General features: G+C 41.0%; 1 protein-coding gene across 1 annotated transcript in view; it reads left to right on the top strand.

Moving 5' to 3' along the window:
- The window catches only part of traf4a (tnf receptor-associated factor 4a), a 37,690-nt gene extending 23,331 nt beyond the window's left edge, over window positions 1-14,359 (top strand). Inside the window, exons 2-7 of the mRNA XM_051398784.1 lie at window positions 3,568-3,619; window positions 7,927-8,031; window positions 8,252-8,413; window positions 9,492-9,653; window positions 10,635-10,790; window positions 11,555-14,359. Of these exons, the coding sequence (XP_051254744.1) occupies window positions 3,568-3,619; window positions 7,927-8,031; window positions 8,252-8,413; window positions 9,492-9,653; window positions 10,635-10,790; window positions 11,555-12,187 (1,270 nt within the window). The 3' untranslated portion in view covers window positions 12,188-14,359. The remainder of the gene's footprint in view (window positions 1-3,567; window positions 3,620-7,926; window positions 8,032-8,251; window positions 8,414-9,491; window positions 9,654-10,634; window positions 10,791-11,554) is intronic.
- Window positions 14,360-23,812: the final 9,453 nt, after the last annotated feature.

The following is a 23,812-nucleotide window of genomic DNA, read 5'->3' as shown; positions in this document are numbered from 1 at the left end:
GCTCTGCACCGGTGAGATTAAACCTGAGGGATTTGTGCGTCTCACCGTCTGCCTGTCAGGAGCCGTGTGCAGAGTGACGAAGCATGTTGTGACGGCTGTCCTCGTGGTATCAGCTGCATGAATGGATGGCTGTTTAATCTGCGCCTGAAAAGAAGATTTGAGGCCCCCGGGAGAAGAGAGGGGGGCAATAAGAGGCAAAGGAGATTCAGGGTCCAAGGCGATGATGGGTTTGAGTAGAGGGTTAGCATTTCACCTGCAGAGGGGTGAATGTGTTTTCTAGAAGCTAACACGATGATAGCTTTGTCAATTCACTTGAACGCGATCGTCTCCTCAGCAGAGCAGCTGTAGAGCCTCCACCGCTCTCGCAGTATGAGCGGACAGAAGGAGGCAATGAAACTTTAATGAGGTGATTGTATTATACCATGTACGCTGTCCGGTCTTAAGCTGCTCCCCTGTGACATCCCAACACGACACTGAAACACTTGTTTATCAGCCTCTCATCCTGGATGTTCATCGACGAGGGTGTGAACTGTGTTCAGACAAACATTTGTGGGAAACCTGTTTTAAGAGAGGCTGGTTGTTTGTGAGGTGCAAGTTCCCACTTGCAAGGATTTGCACAAAGAAGTTTTCCCTTTGGGCTGTAACAGTTATGTTTATCCTTTAATGACTGCATCAGGGCTGCAACTAGCGATTAATGCCTAATGATTAATCTCTCTGTTATTTTTATGATTAATCTGAGGCCCAAGGTGACATCTTCAGTTGCTTGTTGTGTCTGACCAACGGCCCCAAATCCCAAAATATTCCAAAACAGAAACATTTGAGAGTCTGGGAACAACAAAGATTTGGCATTTTTGCAGGATAAATAACGTAAATGGTGAATCAACATTGTTTTCTGTCGTTCGGCTAATGTATGTTCTACAAGTGATTCAGTCGATGTTGGCCTTGAGTCAAATTCGTGATTAGAGTGGAAAAGATCAATTAGTGGATCAACAGCTAATTTGAAACAATTCTACTAATCTGTTAATGGTTTTATCAAGCAGCAAGTAGAGTCTACTGTACTTTAAGCTAAATGCTAACAACAACATGCTGACCAATGCTAACATACTGATGTTTAGCTAACAACATCTCAAAGCTTCTCAGTGTATTTGCTGCTTTTTTTTTTTTTTATCATTGTGAACTGATCTTTGGGTTTTGGACTATTGATCAGACAAACATTGATCCAGACATCATTTGAATCTGGGAATCTGTAGTAGCATTTTTGTTACTATTTTGTAGACAAAATAATTCATTATTTGAAACACAAAGTGATAGATTAATCAATAATTTGTGGTGTTCAGTAATTTATTATCATGCTGCTCCCGTTTCTCTACTAGAAACTCTGTAGTCAGAGAAATTGTTAGCCAGAGAAGCTAGATGGAACGTGGAGCTGTGTTACACATCGGCCCCACCTTTCACTGCTAATTTGCTGTCACAAAGCGGCAGCGAGTTCGTCTCAAGAGCGACCAAGAGAGTCGGGCGGTATTATCAGCAGTGGGGCCGAACACATGAATGTGTGGCTGCGGGAGCTTCTCTGCGACCAGGGAAGGAATTATCCTGACAGTCTGTGACTAGGCTCTTTTCGCCTGTCTGCCTCTCTGTGCGTCAGATACGGGGGCCCGAGCTGGACGGGGCCTCTGGCTGTCCCCTGTCCGGAGCTGAGAGCCTGTCTCTTCCCATCTCCTCTTGCTGCGTGGTTGTAGGACAGGCAGCGCTCTCCCTATACTTCTCCCTCCACAGTGTGAGATGATTCCTTGGTGATGGCGATGAGCACTGTAAATGACTTCACACTACACATGAGATGCTGACTGGGCCCTTCTAGCCTCTAATCGATTGACCCTCTTTTACAGCCCTTGGTGGCTTGTTAATTGGTCTCCAGCTCCCTGCTGACACAGTGACCCTAATGGAGGAGAATTACTGCTGTCTCGTCATGCATTAACCTCCCTCCTCAACCCCCCCTTTCATCAACCCTCCCTCTCAGGCCTAACCTCTGTTCCCATCCCCCCCTTCTTTCAGCACACTCCCTGGATTCATAGCAGCTGGGTAGATGGGGTGAAGTGCACATGCACTCCCGTCCTGTCACATGTCCCTATGCCTCTGGGAGCGTCAGTCAGGTGACACTGCAGCCAACCAAATTAAAGCACCGAGGGGCAAACACTTACTGTTTGCACACTGTTGTCCCTTAATTAGTTTAAACATAATTTGGGCATGCGGGGTTATGAGAGGCCTCTTTGCATAGGAGGTCAGATCAAGCTTCAGGGCTTGGGACTTTTGACCAAAACACATTCCTGTGTGCATCTCTGTTGTCTGTAGTTTCAGTAGATATTATTTTCTCAATTAATCAATAAATCCCCACGTTGGAGAAGCTGGAACCAATGAATCTTTGGCATTTTTGCTAGCGCAAATGACAATCAAAATATTGATGACATCCATGAGAGCATTTCTGATCCAGATACAGCATGGGGGCTCGAGACAGCCATGACCCCGCTGATGTCTCAAGAGATCAGCCACCCATGGCCTTTTCTGTTTTTTCAAGTAACCTTTGTGTCTGGATGGGCCTGCTGTGCAGCTTCAAGTGTAGACTCTGTGTAGCAGCCATTGACAGTAGGTAGCAGCTCACCCCTAGTGGCTGCTCCCTCCATTATTTACAAGTGTGAATATTTCATGACGACATCAGGGAAGAGACGTTTTAAGAGGGGCTGCCTTAATGAGCTGTGGCACTCGCTCATCTGGCCCTAAAACAGGCTATTGAGGGCTCCTCTGTGGCGCCACAAAAGCTGCACAGGGGCATGTTGTAAAATGAGAGTTCAAGTCTTATTTTGGAGGAGAAAAAGAACAGAAACGTCCCTCTCGCACTAGCAAACTAGAAAATTGTCATTTTTTCCTGAGGAAGAGCCTCGAGCAAGAAGGCGAGGTTTACACTGCTTTATTCTCAGAAAAACAGAAGCCTGTTGAAACTAGCACACTGTTATCTAGACTGCGAAATAAGGGCAAAAATTAAACACTCATTCGAAGCTGTGAGAGAAATGGTAAAAGTAGCTAGGAAATAGATCATCAATCTTTCCTTTATGTATTATAAATAAACCAATCAGGCTCCAACTTGTAGTTTTGTCCTCTGCAGTAATAAAAATCTGTGCAGACGAATCCTCTGAGGGGGAGAAGATGAAAGAGTCAAAGTCATTAAAGCCAGTGTCTCAAAGATCTGACTTTATCGTGCTGTGTGTGCATGTGAGTGTGTGTTTGGACGTCATACAGTGTGATGAGTCAGAGAGCTTCTCTTATTAAGAGTGTTTGAAGAGACAGAATAAAACTAAGGGCAATGCAGTGCTGCTCTCACAGACTGTCAAAGAAGTGCCTTTATGCTCCGCTTGTTCTCAGTCAGATTCAGAGTTAGTAATCTCACTGAACGCTGAATGTGGTTTAGAAATGTCTGATTGTCCTTGTTGAGATGCTTGTTTTTGTCCACAGTCATCTTTTATTCTGAGTGATTCCAATAATAACAAAAAAAATTTCTGCTTTTTTTTGTTGCAGTGAGGGTGTCTTCAAGTGTCCAGAGGACCAGCTGCCGTTGGACTATGCCAAGGTACGATAACACAACACACAATCGACCGAGCCAGAGCCAGAGCCAGAGCAATGCCACTAGCCTGGATAGTAATGCTAAAATAATAATACCAAAACAATTTAAAAGTAAAACTACAGCCCAATATATCGGCCTAATATTGACCTATCACAGACATATCGGCATCATAACGATATTGTCATATATGTTATCCAGTATGCACCAATATGAACTTTTTTCAGTATATAATGCAAAAAGGCTTGTGTGTTTAGCTATTTATTTTAGTTTTATTAGCTTACATTTATATATATATATGTTCTATATTTCTAGAATTGGTTGACGTTGTAAGCCTACATTTAAAATGGACTATTTAACTTACAAATTAAGTTCAATATTCTTTAATAAAGCAGCCTTCTGAGTACCTTTTGAAAGGTCATATCGCCCACCAAATCGGTAATCGGTCTCAAAAAACCCAAAACGGTTGGGCTCTAAGAAGAACACAAAATGAAACAATAAAACAATGAGGAACATGCAGAAAGAACCAGAACAGATTAATGTCATTGGTAAAATTATAGATCCCCTCCAGACATGTTATAAGACATAATAAAAGTAGTATACTAGGAACAATAATGTGTCGCTGAAAAAAAGTATAATTTCCACTGTAAAACCCTTAAAAAGGCATCAACTCCTTCTACATCATAAAAAAAAAGTTTTCCTACTGGACACAAGATGTCTCCTACTTTGCTGTAAAGTCCATTCTCAGTGTCTGGTGGCTTCAGGTTTCTGCATCACACTCGTACAAGTTGCATACTGGACCAGGACTGACTTCCAAACTATTTGTGCTGTCACAAATCATTCCCAAATCCCCCACCCATTAAAATCAGATGTTCAATGAGCACAGAAAAACTTTCCACTTTCAGCAGATGAATGTGAAAACATCCTTCTAGTGTCAAACTCACTGCACACACATACGTATGCACAGTGAAGCTCAAACATCCAGCTGTAGGACCAAGAAGAAAAACAAATTTTGGGGAAGTGGAGAATGGTTTTCTGATAAAACTGATTTAAAAGATGTTTCAGATTTGCCAGAAATGCCATAAATAGTCACATTACAGGTGCTGCAAAGAATTTAAATAAACTTGCATGTACCTGTCCAACCAGGAAAAAATGCAAATCAGAGAGACAAGCAGCTCCGATAGTGAAATAAATATAGTCCTGCTATATATAGATAAAGATACAGATTGTCAGACTTAAAAACAATTTAAGGATGGTAACTTTGACTTTAAAATAAATTAACATTTGTAGTAGTGAATCTACATACAAGCAATAATGTAGATAATCAATGGTCAGAGGTTGTATTTCATTTTCATTACAGAGGGACAGTAGTTAATCTGAACCAATATGTTTCTTTCCCCACATAAATCTCTCGCAGTCCAGAAAAAGAGAGCTGTATCTTCATTTCAACTGAGCTCTCTTCCTCTTTGTTTTTTAAAGGCGGTTAATCAGATTGCGCCTGGGGGCGTAAAAGATAGTGACTAACTGTATTCAGAGTCAGAGGATGTCTCTCCCCCACGTGATAACCCTGCTGTAAAGTGAGAGAGTGCAGCACGAGGATTAACTCTGAACTCTGCACGAGAGACTAACCAATGAACAGTAAATGATCGTCCTTATTTCTGAGCAGCTTTTGGCATCGATTGAAAGTAGACGGCTGTATAATTCTTCTATTCAGTTAGTTAGTATTAGCCTGAATTAGCCATTACCCAGAGCTGCAGTGCAGGTCTGCATGCTGTGCTGAGAGCGATGGAGGCGCCTGTAATAGCAGGGACTCCCCACGGGAAGGAGGTGCTCATGGCACACCTGTCAGACGTTTGTTATTTACCCTCGCAGGCTCCCAGTCGCCTGCAAATTACCCCCAGTCCTGGTGGTCTACTGTCAGGGTTATTGTAATGCTCGCTGCACACTGTCCTTCGAAAAAACGCGCACCAACACACCCTCGCTCCAACAGAACTAGAGTGTTGCAGTCATTAAAGGATTGTGCTGCTGTAGTAGTAGTAGTAGTAGTGTGGGACTAACAATGGCTAAAGCAGACAGAATAAACCCCCAAGATGGAGTTCCAAAGAGCTTAACCCCCCCCCGATCTGCCAGGGACTAAGTTATTAAAAGGTCATTATTGCCGTCTCCCTGCAGATTCCAAGACTGGAACAATGAGAGAGTGTTTCACTTTGCTTTGGAGGATTTTTCCCTCTTTGCCTCTCCTGAAAGAATGTGATTATGGCAGCAAAAAAAAAATACTGCCTGTCTGCTCCGAGTGTATAAGTGGAGAGTGCAGCAAGTCAAGCATGTGTTTTAATGTTAGATATATCTGTGTTTCTGTGGAGCATATTTAATGAGCTATCTTATTTAGTCTGGCGGAGGCGTCTATCTCCCCACACACAGCAGCTAGAAACAATGAGTGAGATAAGTGGAAGTGTTTTATTGTAGATCATTTTTCCAAACGGCTCCCGTGTTTCGGTGCGGAGGCTCGTGAGCTCAGGCGGGCTGTTACTGAGCTGTTATTTGTTTAGAGGGCTGTTGTGACATTTTGAGGAAGTGGCTTTTCTTGTTTGACCAGTGCTCAGCTCGTGTGACAGCATGGGGGATGGAGATGCAGAGCAGAGCTGTAAATCCTCAGGACGGCGTACTGTAGGGGAGGATTTGGGGTGTTTGGGCAGAAAACTGACTCATCCCCATCGCTCAGTGACCGAGGAAAAATAAATCTTTTCCTCTGCTCCCAGTCCCTCTCTCTCTTCTCTGTGTCTCTCTCAAAGGTCCTTTAAACCCATGAACTAACTCATTATCACTGCAGTGGCTGAGTCGACTCACCGCTGCAGCTTTCTAACACAATCGCAACAGTTTGACTTTCCTGTGTGTGTGTGTGTGTGTGTGTGTGTGTGTGTGTGTGTGTGTGTGTGTGTGTGTGTGTGTGTGTGTGTGTGTGTGTGTGTGTGTGTGTGTGTGTGTGTGTGTGTGTGTGTCTGGAGGAAGCATTCTTCGTGTAGCTCAGTGTTCAGTCTGGTTTGACACGATGTAGAAACCAACATGTTACTGTCATTGTAAAAAACAATATTTAAAGGGATATTTCTTATTTGCTTTCCTTGCCAGAGACACCCATCTGAACTCTTAAGTACAGAGCCGCTGCTGTGGAAGAGAGTGTGGTTAGCCTAGCTTAGCATAAAGACTGGGAGCGAAGGGGGAACTAGCCTACTAGCTAGCCTGCCCAAATTTAAAAAATACACCTACTAGCATCTCTAAAGCTGCCTCTACCTTGTCGTATATTTAACAATAATGTAAAACTGACAATGTCGGAGTTGTTTCATAAACCAACTACCCAGATAAAGTGAACTTGGAGCAAATATGTAGATATTTGGCATTCAGAGCAACACTTTGATACTGGTAAAACAGTATCAGTTGACATAGGTCTATATGACCCTGCAGGGTTTCATTAAGCAAAAATATTACAGCATTTCTCCAAAAAACCTGACAAAGCGAGGGAAACAGAAACCATGAGCAAGCGTGACAAAGCGAGCATGAAGAGAAAACTTATGACAGCAATATTCTCTCTATCTCTGTTATTGTCAATAATCCATTAGTCCACGAGGACTTCCCTACTATCTGTGTCTCTTAGTACTGCTCGCAAATGTTGAATTTAATTTAAGAAACTAATGAATTGTCTAAAATAGCCGGGCACTGTACTTTAAGCAGACATTACTCAAACAGGAATGAAGCGTGTATTTGTTGGGGACTATTTTCTCTTGTGGACTAATACACATTTAGGGCTCTAGTATTTCCAGCAGCAGGATGGTGTGTTCATGGTAACAAAGGAACATGTCACCAAGTGCAACAGTGATGTGTGGACAATGGAGGAAGACGCTTATATCTGTTCATAGCATTTGTTTTGACTCATCCTCTTAAACTTTATTTGGTATTAAAGTACTGGTTTAGTGGTGTATAAAACTAGTCTGTCAATGCTGACAACCACAGATTAGCCTGTTTTCCAATATCATGAACGGGTCAAACACTACATTGGTGTCCTGTTAAAACCATGTATCACCACAATGTCAACTTTTTGTACACTCAGCTTCATAACCTAGCCTTTTTCAGCCTATCGAACAGGTTTTTACATGGTTTATTTAGCTTAAGGAGAAAAAACCTCCTAACCCATGAAAGAAAATCACATTTAGTCCCATGTTATACTCCCTTTTGCTGCATGAAATTGATATATTACAGTCTTGGAGCATGACCTGATCAGCCCTTATAACACCTTGTGGCCCCGTCTTGTTTCTCTACTTCAGATCTACCCGGACCCGGAGCTGGAGCAGCAGATCCTGGCGCTGCCCATCCGCTGCATCCACAGCGAGGAGGGCTGCCGCTGGACCGGCCAGATGAAGCAGCTGCAGGTGAGACTCTTCCCTTCCTCTATATACCCTCCATCTTTTTTTAGTCTCTGCTGACTTATCAAACACTGTGACTGGTGTATTTCCTCTTGATACCCGTTGCCTCTCTCTCTCTCACCTGTTGTTGATTTCTGGCAGCAGCCTGGCTGAATGCCCAACATGTGGGAGTGTGTGTGTGTGTGTGTGTGAGTCTGATGCCTTTCTGATGTTGTGTCTCCCTCAGGGCCACTTCTCCACCTGCGCCTTCAATGTGATACCCTGCCCCAACCGCTGCTCCGTTAAGCTGACTCGCCGCGACTTGCCCGACCACCTGCAGCACGACTGCCCCAAGCGCAAGGTCAAGTGCGAGTTTTGTGGCAGCGAGTTCACCGGTGAAGCGTATGAGGTAAACACCAACTCAAAACCTGTTTTTATTCCATTTTTTTTCCCTCTTGCAACACAGCGGGAGCTTGACGTAAACAACCCGAGTGACACCACATAATTTCCACCCCTACATGAAAGATGTCTTTGTGAAAAGGTGCAGGAGAGACTAATGCACATGTGTTGGGCTGTTATGAAATAACACGTGTGTTGGCAGAAGGAAAAAAGGTTTGACTGGGTCTTTCATAGTGACGGTGTTTTCCTCCGTGAGCGGGCTCAGAGTCTCCTCACTAACACTTCTGTCATTCCCACCATACTGCCCACTTCTCTGTTTACTCTGGCCCACATGGTCCCGCCTCTGCACACAGTTACAGGGGCATTAATCCACCTTTTGGCTCTCACTTTGGAATTACACGGTCATGTTTAAAACTGTGTATCGTTTCAAAACCTTTCAAAATCACTGACAAATAAAACTTGAGTTTAAAGTTTTAAAGTGTGGTGATGAATGGTTTAAAAACAATGATACCTGATATTTCCTTTGTCATGCTGGCTTACTTTTTATGTTTGTCTGGACTGATTAATACATTTTCTTAACTTCTGAACTGTTTTAATTATAAGTCTATTAGTTTAATTATAGGGAAACACAGACAATTCATCCATTAAAAAGCCATCAGAGTAAATTTAGGCCAGTAAAAGTTTCGCTAAATTTACTATAAATATAGCGTAAAGTAATTTTTTTTATTTAAATAAGGCAACATTTGATTAAACAATATGAAAAGATTAGATCTGTCCAAACATTCAGTACCAAAGCTTGGCAGTTCTTCAATACTTTGTGTATGTACTAGAACAGAGATACAGTGTTGTGCCCTTTGTTGGACATATCTCTCTGCATGAGCCCTCTCTAATGTTATTGATGTCCAATATCCAGCACTAGATCTCATCAGTAAACAGCTCATCATGAGAAACATTATTTTACAGGTTACTAACTTCATATTCATCATGGACAAGTCAACCTGCAGCCTCACAGATTTCAGAAATGTTGTTTATATATATATTTTTTTAAATGTAGTTTTAAGCTCTTTATATTTCCTTTCTATCCCCAGAACCACCAGGGTGTGTGTCCTCAGGAGAGTGTTTACTGTGAGAACAAGTGCGGAGCTAGGATGATGCGTCGGCTGCTGTCCCAACACGGCTTGGCCGAGTGTCCCAAACGCACACAGCCCTGCAAGTACTGCGGAAAGGAGTTTGTCTTCGACACAATCCAGGTCAGTTTCACGCAAACTTCACTATGAGAATCTCTCATTGTTTCCCAAATGACTGCTTAAATTCTTCCTCCTGTGAGGAAACTGGATGATTGAGCCATTTAAGAGCAGAGATATATTTTCTCTCAAAATGTGACTGTTAGTTTCACTGTACCTGTCACCCGTCCTGCGTGTGGCTCACAGAGGGTTTCCAGCCTCAACAGAGTAGCTGTAGGGTGCTGCCATTCGTGGTGTTTCTGTCCTGTGGCAGCTGGAGTTTAGTGCATGTTGCTGATTTGCTGTCTGGGCTTTTATGTGGAAGCACCTGCCTCCACATCTGGCCAGAGGCTGAGCAGTCAGTGTCGCTCTCCTCCCCCACATTTTGGGGCCAAGATGTAATAATAATCCAGTCTTGTTTTATAATGCATTTATTATGTTTTTATCCCAGTCATTTAATTTCAGTGTTCTCTTTACACACAGCATTTTTTCAGAGGGCATTTAGCCTCCTGATATGATGTTCAGTAATTATTTTGGACTTTATAGTGGTATGAGATAATACATTTGAATTGTATGATGGCAAATTAACATTAAAAATACATTTAATTTATTATATTTACGCAGGTTCCATTCTTGTCACTTTTTTACCATCTCATTGTGGGGATTAAAAAGTATTTTTAAATCTGCTTTTCACGACATTATATTATTGTAAATTAAATATATATTTAGGTTTTGGACGGTCACAATGAGTCACTGGGCTTTGCATGTGTTATTAGCAGCGTGGTCTAAACATTTTCTATGGCTCCAGGCTGCATGATTAGTTGTTTTCTATTTCTGTTCTATTTTTGCAGCCTAATTTTTAAAACCAAATGTATTTTTTGAACCCTTCAAGGACATTTTTCCCTGTGCAACCATTCATTTGTGACCCCACTGTGCAGCATGTTTTCTTATCACTCATGCTGTCGGTCAGCAGTGCACACATTAACACTGTTCCTCACTCCCCTGCAGAACCATCAGTACCACTGCCCTCGGTTTCCTGTCCAGTGCCCAAACCAGTGTGGCACACCCAACATCGCCCGAGAGGATCTGGCTAACCATGTGAAGGACAACTGCGGCAGCGCGCTTGTTCTCTGCCCCTTCAAAGACGCCGGCTGCAAACACAGGGTGAGACTGACATCATTTAACCTCAAAAGATCATTTTGGCCGCCGGAGGAACTTTTCTGTTAAGACTTCTTATCAACGTGGGTGTTTATATGTTTTTGTCATTATATTTCCTTCATATATCCTTGCTCACTTCGCCGAAGTGATGATTTTTCTCTTTACAAACATACAGCCTGTAGGGTCTATTTTAATGAGAGCAGCACTTCTATATTCTGACAGCACTTTTCTGTCTATTTTGAAACTGATGTCAATTTGAGAAAATGTGGACACGCTTGAGGAAGAGCAGCAGATGAGCATCATACTCTGTGTTGTCGGCTCCTCGCTCCATTAAGAATTACAAAGCATCTGCAAAGATTAATGTATAACATTTATAGATGGCCTGGTGCAAAGCAGAAAACATCTATCCACAGCTGCAGTATAGAGATCATCATCATTCCAATATTTAAAACATCACTTTCTATTCTAACAGTATTCATTTCTTCCCAGACCATTAAGTATAGTTTTTAGACCTTTAGAAGTTTTTCTTACAAATCATGCTTTATTATTTGATGAATTTAGGTGCATGGTTAAAATATCATGTTGTTTTTTATACATATAAATAATGTAAGGTCAAAACATATAAGTTTTGACCTGAAAAATTAGGCAATCTAGATGCTCTAGATATGATATGTTTGTGAAATGAACAGAAACAGATAGTCGCTTTATGTTACTTTATATGGCTGTATACGTATAAGTCATAATTAATCTCTTTGCTGTCTCTCCGGCAGTGCCCCAAACTGGCTATCGGTCGTCACCTGGAAGACACTACTAAGTCACACCTGACTATGATGTGTAACCTGGTGGGCCGTCAGCGGCAGGAGATCCTGGAGCTGCGGAGGGAGATGGAGGAGCTGTCCGTCAGTCACGATGGTGTTCTCATCTGGAAGCTCAGCGACTACTCCCGCAAACTCCAGGAGGCCAAACTCCGAAGCAACCATGAGTTCTTCAGCCCACCCTTCTACACTCACCGCTACGGCTACAAGCTGCAGGTGTCGGCCTTCCTGAATGGTAATGGAAGCGGCGAGGGCTCCCACCTCTCCGTCTACATCCGCGTGTTGCCCGGAGAGTACGACAGCCTGCTGGAGTGGCCCTTCTCCTACAAGGTGACTTTCTCCATCCTGGACCAGAGCGACCCATCGCTTTCCAAACCCCAGCACATCACCGAGACCTTCAACCCCGACCCCAACTGGAAGAACTTCCAGAAGCCCTGCAGCAGCCGCAACTCGCTGGACGAGAGCACCCTGGGCTTCGGCTACCCCAAGTTCATCTCTCACGAGGAGATCAAGAAGAGGAACTACATCCGAGACAACTGCATCTTCATTAAAGCTTCAATAGAGATTCCCCAGAAGATAATGGCTTAAGATCCAACCTTTTTTTATCCTTTTTATGAAGGAGAAAGATAGGTTAAAGACTTGAACACCTTGAAAACTTCTACACACTTACCCTTTAGATACTTTCTGCCCTTACAGCCTCTCAACCACAGAGCTTGAAGCGAGTCTGTTTGGCTGTGTGAGCTGACTCGGAGGACCTTGATGTATAACAGAGGAGAAAGTGTTTGGTCCGCAGAAACCATCACTCTCTGGTGTTTCTTTTTATTAATTTTTTTATCTGTTTGCTGACCTTTTATCACAGTCTACAACAAAAAGCCTTGGAAATCAAACAGTGCCTAGAGAGTTTATGTTAAGTTATATTTTTGTTGTTATTTCCACAGTACAGATGTTAAAGATTATGGAAAAGATATAAAAAATAGGGGTGAAGGGCTTCACTAAGCCTCTGCACTTAGAAAGAAAGTTAGAAGCTGGTTAGAGACGTCCCATTGTGGTAATTTAAAGAAGAGGGAGCTCAACAGACTCAAGCTCAAGCCCAACTGCCTTTTGTTTACATGCTCATACAGTATACTCCCACTGATCCCTTAACAAACACAGAGCCCTTGGTAGGAGACTACTCGTGAGGTTTGTGCACACACAAATATCAGATCGATGTTTTCAAGTGAGAAACTCGCAGCTTCAATCTTGGTGATTTTCATGTTTTAAAGGAATAGTTTGACATTGTGGTAAAGTTGAATGAGAAGATCAATACCACCCTGTATCCTTACACTGAAGAGCAAGGTATGAGTGTGGTGTCAGTCTTCTCACCTAACTCTCAGCAAAAAAAGCGTATTTCTCAATGTCAAACCATCACTTTAACTAAAATTAAACATGTCTCTCCTAATGCTGAGAAAATCCTACAACGTTCAAAGAAGTTGACAAGTTTTTTTACCCGACAACATTGAAGTAACTTATCTGTCTCTTCTAGTTAACTGCTCCCACCACAGGAACTGTCTGTGACTTGTGTTTGTCAATAGTTCGACCCAGTCATAAAAAGCTTCAGGAGCGTGCAGATGTACCAAACACACGCTTCATAGCGACTCTATGAGGCTTCGTGTCTATTGTGGAGTCCACCAATAGGAGGAGGAAAAAAAGCACCTTTTCGTCGGTCTTCGAATGAGCAGAGCAGACAAAGAGGCCAGTTGTCGGAGTACACGCGCATTTAATAGTGAAGGAAAAGCCATGTGGCCTTTTTATACAGTATGTCTTCGCATGAGGGTTTAAGGGGTGAGCAGGGCAACATAAACACATGCATGCTTCATGTGCTACCACCTGGACCACATTTTTGTACTGTAACCTGTATTCTTGAAACCCTCTCCCGTTGATGGCTACTTTGTCTCTTTTTTGGACCTTTTTGAAAGTTGACAAATTGTCAAAAAGAGTAGTTTTTTTTAAGTTTTTTTTTGTTTTATATACAGAAAATGTGAACGCTGTTGGTAATATAACCTATAAAGACAATGAACACTTGGCTGTGAAGTGTATTGTTTTACATAGCCTGGGCATGGACGGTGTACTGTTTGAGAAGATGGTTAATGGACGTGGTCTCTGCAAATATGTGGCTGTCTTGGGACTGACTACACCTTTGTTGTTACCATGGTCACCGGTGTCTATCTTCAGCTCGGCACACAACGTGGCAACGAGGAGCATTTGGAGGGACGCAGCCCTGTGCGATAACACCTGTCTCCATCCCAGCACCATCAGAGGGTTGGAGGACTTTGATGATACAGTACATTCATGATGTATGTGAATACTAATGTAAAAATGCAGAAGCACATTCTGTCTTTTTATTATTATACATGGAAAAATTCATGATTTCTTGTCATAATACCAGCTGATATTTTACAGTGATTTAAAGAAGTGAGAAGATAAAACTTTTTTGTAAGATTCTGTATTTTTAAAAATACTTGCTGTTTTATACAACACTTTTCGTTGGAGAGTCGGGGTTGACTTTGGGAATTTTCAGACCCTTTCGTCTCTTATACATTTGGATAATTTGTTTGTACTTGTGGTTTGAGCCTCACATATTCTGTCTGTATTATTTCCTCTTAAAAGTATTTATTTTAAGGAGCCGTCATGTGAGTTTGCACAGACGACGCAAATGTTTTAATATGTTGATTGATGAGTGCTTGTCAATTTCTTAATTGAAATAAAATACCATATATTATAGTTTGTTTACCTATTGGTATTTTGTACTGTGCAGAGTCTGAAGAAACCAAAAAATCTGCATGTTGCTGATAACTTGTACTCACTTGTTTAAGTCCTCAGAATTTGTTTGGATAAAATTCATACAGTCCAACAGCACTGGCACCACATTTGGGACTAGCCTTGGTACATGGGGCGCCAGCTCTACCAGGTGAGCTATAAGGCGCCCATTGAGTGTGACACAAAAGCTGCAATGGACCTGTGGAAAACAATTAAATAAATACATTTTGAAATCCAAAAGGGATTTGAAGAGAGTCAGACTAGATCTATATAAGCTCAAGAATAATTAGTCCCGACCCCAAATGTGGTCGCCAACAACAACAGAGAACGCCAACACTGACAGCAGTAATCGAGTACAACAGCATGCATGTTATTATTGCTTCACTGTTCACGCTCTTCATTGACCCAAACCCAAAACTCAAACTTGGCAATACAACAGGACCGTTCCCCAAATCTGCCTTCAGCTCAGGCTTCTGTAACTAGGAAATGTAAAATGTGTGAACTTTTCCATTAACAAGGAAAAAATTGTTTTGTTACAGAAATATTTGCTGATTAATTTGCCAATTAAAATGTTTATCCAGGATAACTGCTTTAATATATTTGTATTGAAGAAGCTTTATAGTGTTTTCCTGAATTAACTACCGTACAGACCACTGAGAAAGCCCTGAATTAATTTAAAACATGAGCATGGACTTAAAACACCATTACATTATTGATGACACATATTATCAATGTTAATTCTTAATAATACTGAAAGCTCATCTCAACATTCACATTCAGCTCAGTGATGCAGAGTTGCCAAGTTATTACTTTAAGTGTTTGTTTGCCTTCATAAAAAGAAAAACATACCTCTTGCCCTGCCTTCTTTACTCATTATATTCAAAACTAGTTGCATGTGTAGGATTTTGTTTAGTAGCTTCACATCCCATCTTTATAATACACTCAGCTTTCCTTTCGAATGTGCAAAGCTGTGCTGTTTTAGTAATTATTAAAAGTGAACAGTGTTTATTAGAGCTAGCCATGAGTGTACACCAATATTTTCAGTCCACAATCCACAGAAGCCAATTTGTTTTATTTCCATTTCATCACCCACTCAGTGATCTGGGTTAGAGGTGAAAGCAGTTTCTATCCTTTTTTTTTGGTTAGTCTTCACTCCAACGCTGCTCGAGATGGAGAGGAGCGAAGGAGCAGAGGAAAGGGGGCAGAGGAAGCGAGGCAGACACCAGCCCGGCTTTGAAGCAATGCCAGGAGTTTGCATTAGCTTGCAGTTTGGATGATGTTCAGTGCAGCAGCATTTAGGGAGGGGGAAAATGAGCTTTTAATGTCAAAGTCACTGAGAGGTCCCTCAGGAGGACAGTCCTGTTTTCCACTTACTGTACAATAGCTGGCCAAAGTCTTCCTGAAAACGTATAATCTCAACTCACTCAGACTAGTTTTTTTCCCCCCTTTAAAAATGAAAACAACATCTGTTTTAGGAATATGGCATGACTTCTCTTTGCTTCTGTACAATGTCTTCCTTTTTGAGCATATTGCCAATTTCCTTGAAAAAAAGAGGCTTCAGGAGTGAACTTATTTTTCATTGAGGATAGTTGTTTCCCCACAGTGAGAGGGGTCATTCATTCATTTCAGGGAGGGGGTCCTCTGGTCAGGACAGTCCTCTCTGTCTCTGCTCAGACCAATACAGAGCTGAAGTTGAAGAGACTGCCTGACAGCCTCAAACTTTCCTGGCACAGGGCGTACAACCAACAGCCTGTGCTGCTTCAGGGCTATGCAGAATGAAAATAGTAACAGCTAATTACATGTTAGCAAGCTCCATGTTTCCCATGCAGAGCAGAGTCACGTGCAGCTCGGTGTACAGTGCTGCCCTTTGGCTTTGCTCTCTTTCAAATGACCCTCCGCTCGCTTGGTAAATGATTCACAGATACAGTCACGTTCTCATACACTCAGTGTCGTTCCTGCTTGGTGAGCTCACCCAACCTTTGGTCAACGTATGCTGGAAGTTAGATGCCAGCTGGGTTAAAAGGAGGAGGAAGACGAGAAGGAGGAGGAGGAGGAGGAGGAGGAGGAGGAGGTGGTGAAGGCGGAGAAAGGCCCAACCCATGAGGCTTTCCTCGCCCATAAAAAAATAACACATCAAAGAGAAGCTGTGGTTTATGAAGCGGGGCCATACTGTCGTCCCTTGTACTGAAGTTAAACAATTCTGCCTCATAGCGCAGGAACTGAACCAGGGTGGTGTGTGAGTGAATCGGTGTCCTACACACTCCCAGGAGTGATAAAAGCTGGAGTTCACTCACAATGTGGACGAATTGTCTCACAAAAAACTCACTGGTTGAACATTAACCTTGGAAACATAAAATACTTAACTCCAGGCAGACAGTGAGATGTGATTGAAAGCTCTGGTAAAACCTTGAGTTAAGGCTCTTTTGTCAATCTCATTGTGGTTTCATTGTGGTGAAATTTTCAGTGAGGCTTTAGATTACAGCCCTGTAAATCATTTGTACGTTTAGTGTACTATTGAAATACTTACAGGGTACCTTCCTATAGGTAGAATGGGAGAAGTACAAGGAATCAGGGGCTAACAAATTGTCATTTAGGAGGGACCTAGAAATAAATTAAACTTACTTTGTTACCCAGTATTTATGACATAATTACAGGTTAGATCAGTCCCTCCAGGCTTTTTTTTTTTTGGCTGTTGCAGTCTAATATGTCTGATTTCATGACAGCTTTTCTTTGTTTGTCTTATGTTTTGGTAAAATTTAAAAAAATTGAATTACATTATCCCAAGTGTTACCTTGTTACCCGGTAAAAATGTAATTGTATCCTGTCAGTACTTGCAGAACAATATATTTCAAACTTAAACACAAAGTTATTACCCCCTTATTCCCTTGTATAACCTCTTGTCTTATTACCTTGCACTTACTGTACATATTTGTCACAGTACCCAGCATGTTACTGATATTATCACATATTGTGGGCTGAAATGTTCAGGAGTGAGTCTAACTCAAAGGTGTTGAGAATCAGAATCACCTTGTCAAGTAACTTGACCTTCTTGCGTGTTCTGTCTGGGATTATCCAAAATCTAATCTTCTATTACTCACAGGCAGCTCCACTCTACCCATCCCTCAAAACCAAAAGGCATTAGCTGTGAGTCATTGGTATAATTCCACTTATGTGCTACAAACTGGAACAGCTGCAAAGGTATAAAATGAGTGTATAATTTGTGAATATTGTGACGTGAGCAACAGTATGTAAGCAACACGCATACACCCAGCTGAGACTAATGAGTCATCTAATTTAAGGAGAGGTCTGTTGCAATATATTTTATTTTCTGTTTAACTCTACATTAACTCCCATCAGCGTGTTCCCAAACATCTTTCTCCTGGATCACAGAGCAGCTGACACAGAGCTGTAGACCACAACTGTTCATGATAAGGATGTCTGACCTCCCTGATCCGGCTGGTTTCTGTGCAGCTGGACTGCACTGAATCTGAGAAAACAGCAAAATACAGCTGGATGATTTATTATTTGGAAAGAAACAGACAGCCTCTCCTGCGTATTGATTTATGCATTGCCTGTGATGTGCATCCATCCAGCGGGTGATTGATAGTTTTCATCTCTTTTTAAAGCCAGTCGAGCAAGACCAGAGGCAGTGACCTGGGGCCAAAGGTCACTCAGACCCACCGTGGCTACCTGCCAGCAGTATGATGCTGCCAGCCCTGGATCAATTACTGGCCTGGATTACTGGAATAACACACTGGCCCTGGGGGGAGGATCCTGGAGGCATTCACAGGCTCACCAATACACATCAAAGAGATCTATGATTTATCATGATAAATGTGCTATAAATACTGTATGGTGGATTCTACTAAACCGGATTACAGGGCAAATGCTGGAGTAAATCCAGCATCAAAAGTTACAACCACAAACATAGCAGATAAAATATACAATAATACAGCCCAGTCTCACACTCCGATACAGGATACAAGGAATCAAGGACATTTATTTATCATTATACAAGATTGTATAACAAAATGAAAGCACGCTCTTTCTTCATGCTACACACATAAACAAAGATAATTAAATTCATAGAATAACGTAGAAAATAAATGAAATATACCCACAAATACAGATATGTATATTCACATATATACACGTATACACCCAGTAAATAATTCTGTATGTAATGATAATATAGTTTCATCTCCACATAAAAAGAAACAGTGTCCATCCACTTTGACAGCGTTTGAGTACCAAGCATCAGAGGGCTTGATCCGGGATGCTGATGGAGAAGGTCTCTGTAAAGATGTGGGCAGAACAGTCTCTGATCTCCTGTTTTTTGGCCAGTCCCATTTCGGCAAGACCGCACATTAGCCAGGAACAGCCTCAAGTCCAAACTGGGCCAGCATGGCTCCTATCCAGTACACTGTTCTTTAATCCAAACCCCAACGACTGCAGGCTATTTCTGTCACAGGTAATATGTGTTTCAGCAATAGAGCCGAAAACAGATTAAAACAAAAACAGAGAAGTGTGAAGAACTCTGAATCCAGTATTCAACAATTTTGGCTCAGTCCTTAAAAAACCAAATCCAATCAGATACCATTCAGTGATGTCCATACAATAAAAACATAAATTAGATTTTCACTTAAGGATTGTAGGTATTGTAGTACTTCTCTACGAGATTGTGAATAAAACGTGCATTTGAGTATATATCATCGATTCACAATCTCATAGCATGTGCTATGTCTAGATTGGATAGTTACGACATTATGCCTATAATCAAAATTCCTCAATTCAGAATATGAATGAAATTTTTTACTGGAGCCTCACAGTTGCTCTCTATATCAACATATGTCAATACTGTTTCTGCTGCCCCCAAGTGACCAGAAAATTGCAGATATTGCAAGTTTAAGTATACACGGCTTTATGTTATCATCTTATAAGCATGCGTTTTATGTTTTTCCTATTTTCTTATAAAATATGGATTATATTTGCCCGTCATTGTTCTCAACTCAACTGTAAACATCAGTTGAGGATAATATTCCTTTCTTCTGAATTGTTCTATAACAAACTGCTAAAGAAAGAGGTACTGCACATGAAGTGTGCTCATCATTGATATTAAGCCGTTTCTAAGAGACACGCCATAAAACCAGCCAGTGTTTGACGCCTCTGTGAGAATACCAGAGAGGTGCGAGAGTCTGTCACCCGCTGTTTGCATGCTGCGAGAGAGAAAAGTCTGTTTTTCAGATGTGGTTTCTTGAAATCTGTTTCTTCCTCAACAATACACAGCTCAAAAGAGACACTGTAAAATTAAAAACAATGAGGGTGCCTTCAATTTTACAGAAATTACGATTTATATGTTTCATTATTTCATAAAAGAGAAACATTTATGTTTATAAAATATAAAAGAATTAATACTTCATCATGCATCTTAATACTAGTGGCTGTTAAGTGAACTGCAGTCATGTTGCTCCCACTCGCACAAACTAAGCCAACCAGCTGCAGGATGAAGCTAGATTAAAGTATTTAGCTACATTAGCTAGCAACTAACGTTACTCAGATAAATGCACAATATCACAATATATAGATGTTATCTTTCACTTTGGACTTTTTGTTGTGGTGGGTGTCAGATGTTTGTTGACATTAGTAGACTCTATTTATAGGCTAAAATTAGCTAGTGTTGCACAATGTTGACACTGTAAAGAGCGGAGAGAGAGAAGGCACGCCGGAGCGCACATAAATCTCATAAGGTCTAAGTAATGTTACACATTGCCAATAAAATTGATTAATACATAAAAATAAAAAAAATGCTTCAGAATCTTTAACAAGACACATTTTTAAATCCCTAATGTCCAGCTTTAATATTTCTCTAAACTATTACAGCATGCAAAGCAAAACTAAAAACTTATTGTTCATGCTGCAAGAATTATTTGTGAGAAAAAAGCAGGACAGAGGTCAAACATTTGCCTCACTGCATTCGATTAAATGTTGTGTGGGAAATTCTTTTTGTTTAAGCTATTTTCTCTGTGTTCACGTCTGAGAATATAAAACTCACTCTCTGGGTTTGGCATCTTAATAAGCACCTTCTCAGATAAAACAGTACATGTTTAACTTTCATGGTCACGTGTACAGTGTGCACGCAGGAGGTTTGCGGTTTGACTCGGTGAAGCTGAAAGGGCCCTTTGGTGGCCACTGCTTACATGAGTCGACATTCATGATGACAAATCATCCCAGCGGCGTGTGAACCTCTGGAGGCTTCCTGGTCATCCACATCAAAACCTCCGTGGAAGAATGTCACTCTGACTGTACAGCGTGTCCCTCTGGCTTGGTGTCCTCTACATTATTTTCCACATGGACCTTCGATTTTCGTCATATCCAAAGTGAAAAGGACACCCCTCTGTTTATAACTTGACATGAATTAGGCCAAAATAATACACATTTTGTCGTTTTAAGTTCTCATTCTCACAGTGACAGTGTATCTGCAGTGGGAAAGAGTGACTAAACCTAAAAATACAGGAAAATATCCACCTAAACTTGTCAAATTAGGCTTTCTGGAGAACTTTCATGGGTGCCGAGCTTCCTGTAGCTCCCCTGTATTTTAAACTGAATCCCAATAAATACATTTTTCCTACATTTTCCCCCAAAACAGACTTATTTGTATCCATTCCCTGCAGACATGTAAACAGGATGTGGATGTGAAGTTAAATAGGATATGATTCAATTGTTTTTTAATATTAAATATAACATTAAATCAACACATTATTTGAACTAGTGTAGACAGACCAGACACCCATATTAGAAGAGCCATGCAGGTTGTACAGAAGGTTATCTTTCTTGGACAAAACTGTGTGCATTTTATCATTTTAACCACGATAAAACAATGGCTCTTAAACAACCACAGCGCCAATGTGGTCAGATAGCATGCCACATGAGCCATTGAGCTTACTTGGAATATTGCCACTATAAATCATTCCTATGTTAATGGGGAAGTATCACATTCACACTCGAACAGAGTTAACAGGACAAACATCACACATTTCCCCAGAAATTCAACAAAAATGCTCATCCAGATTTCAAATTAGCATAATCTTGGACTTAACCGTTGCCACCCCAGAATCCTCTCACTATTTAGCACTGTGTTGTGTTGTGCTTGTGAAAACAAATCTCTTTGGCCTGAAGTCCTGCAGATAATCTTAACTCCTGCCTTTAGCCCCTAAGTAATGGCTTTCTGTGGCTCCAACCAAGCAACCCATAATCTGGCCGTATGGTAAAAGGCCACATGGCAGATACATGAGCAGAGCAAGGCTTTAAGATCCCTGAGTCCAGACTAAAATAGACATTTTATGGTCTTTTGGCCTATTTTTATCTCCCATTTTCGAGAGTTCAACTGTACAATTTTGAAAGATAACTAGAAGGTATCGGCTAGCTAAAAGTGACATATAAAGTTATTTTTGAGCACGATGAAGCTCTTGTCTTACAGATCCCTTCATCCTAAACCTCTTACCCCATAGATGCGGGATTAGTCTGATTAGGCAACTAAACTCATGTACAGTAATGCCAATAACTCGGAGCTGTCTCTTAAGATGTGTGCATGTGGTCGATTTTCAATATGTGTTAACATGTGTTTTTGTTCTGTGCATTGATTTTCAATATTAACAGTGATGTCTGTTGGGAGGGCAAGACATGATGTCTCATACAATATTGCTTTGTTTACAGATGGGACATTCTGAGAACTTGATTTTTAAGAAGTTAATTTTCATGCTGATAAAACAGCAAAACAGCAAATTAGGTTTATACTTCACGCTGACGTTCATGCTTTTATAAGAAAAATGAAAGAAAGCATCCATAGCATTGATATATCAGATATCAGCACAGAAAGACTCGTTTGCAAACCATTGTCTTAGAAATACTGACTTTTTTGCCTTCTGTTAAGGGAATCCAATTAATTTCCATTAGTTTCTGTTACATTAGCTATAGAACACATCACGTCTGCAGTTTAGATCAGATAAGATAAACTTTATTGGTCTCAAAGAGGGAAGTGTTACAGTAGCGAAACAATCCTAGTAGTAACCTGAATATGAGTGTCTACTATACTAAAAATAAAGCATAAAAAATAAAAAATAAAAGGTTCTAAATGTTCTATACAAATATAAATAGTAACTATAAAGTATTGAAACTAAATAAAAGGAGGAGAAAAGGACTTTCATCAATAATTAAATACTAAATACATTATTATTGTTAAGTAATGCGTCGCAAACTTCTCAAGTCAATCGGTTGACTTCATATCACTGAGATGAATTATACAACTTAAGCAAGTGTTAGTTGTTGACAATGAGGAGGTGGAATGGTTGGAAAAATACTGAAAAACCTAAAACTAAATAGCATGCATTTAAAAATGATCAATGGACATTTTAAATTGTACATGATTTGCAGCTAAGTGGCTAACAGCGACTATCCGACTGCTTTTTTAATCTTTAATTTGGGAAAATACATTTGTCATTCCAATAAATTTTTTTCGGGAATTGTGCTAAATATGCAGCAGGTTGCATCCTACCAACAGTGTAACTCAGTGTTGCCCTCATGGAGTAATGCCCTGCAGTAGCGATGTCACACTCCTGTCAAGCCCAGTTTAATCCTATTACAACCACTTTCATCATCACCAAGATATCTAGATTAAATTTCCTGTGTCAACAGCGATTATACTGGTAGGGCAATGGGATTGCTGAAGCATCCAGATGGGCAGAAGCAACTGGAAGTGATCAGTAATAGTGTAAGTATAGATTATATAGTTCACCACTGGCCTGCGATGCTGCACAGACTGCGCTTTCTGCTACAAATGCCGCTCAATTAGTCAAATTCAAAGTAAAATCAAGAAGTAAACAAAATGCATGAGTCCAATTCCATTTCAAGACATTTTTTTTCATCATTTCATGGGGAAAAAAGAGTAAATCTTGACCAGATGGTGTGGTCAAGATTATCCTCTAAACATGGCCTCCCAGTCTCGCTGAGCCCCCAGTGGCAACACTGTCATTTCAAAGAAGCAGGGGAGTAAACACATGCAGCTCTGTGTCAAGCAGTTCTCTCCACTGGGGGTCTGTGTGTTTAGTATCTCTGTGTATATTTGTTCCTGTGTACAGATGTGTGTTTGCTAATGCGCGGTCAGGGAAGGGTTACTCAAATAAGTGTGGTTTGTCTTTTTGACCCAGCTGCATTGAAAACACACAGCACCACCCACACTTGTCTTGAGCTGTATTCCCACATCTGTGCCGTGGCTCAAATATCACTGCTTCCCCCACAAGCATCTGCTATAGGCAGAGGACGCTGCCTTCGCACAAGCCCCGTCTTTCAGATTGTCTCATGTTTTACTCATTTGTAGTCACCTCCCTCAACCTCTGAGATAACCTCTCCTCTTAATGTGGA

This window comes from Dicentrarchus labrax, unplaced genomic scaffold (genome assembly GCF_905237075.1).
Source record: "Dicentrarchus labrax unplaced genomic scaffold, dlabrax2021, whole genome shotgun sequence".
NCBI lineage: Eukaryota > Metazoa > Chordata > Actinopteri > Moronidae > Dicentrarchus > Dicentrarchus labrax.
This window is presented reverse-complemented; position numbering and strand designations above follow the sequence as displayed.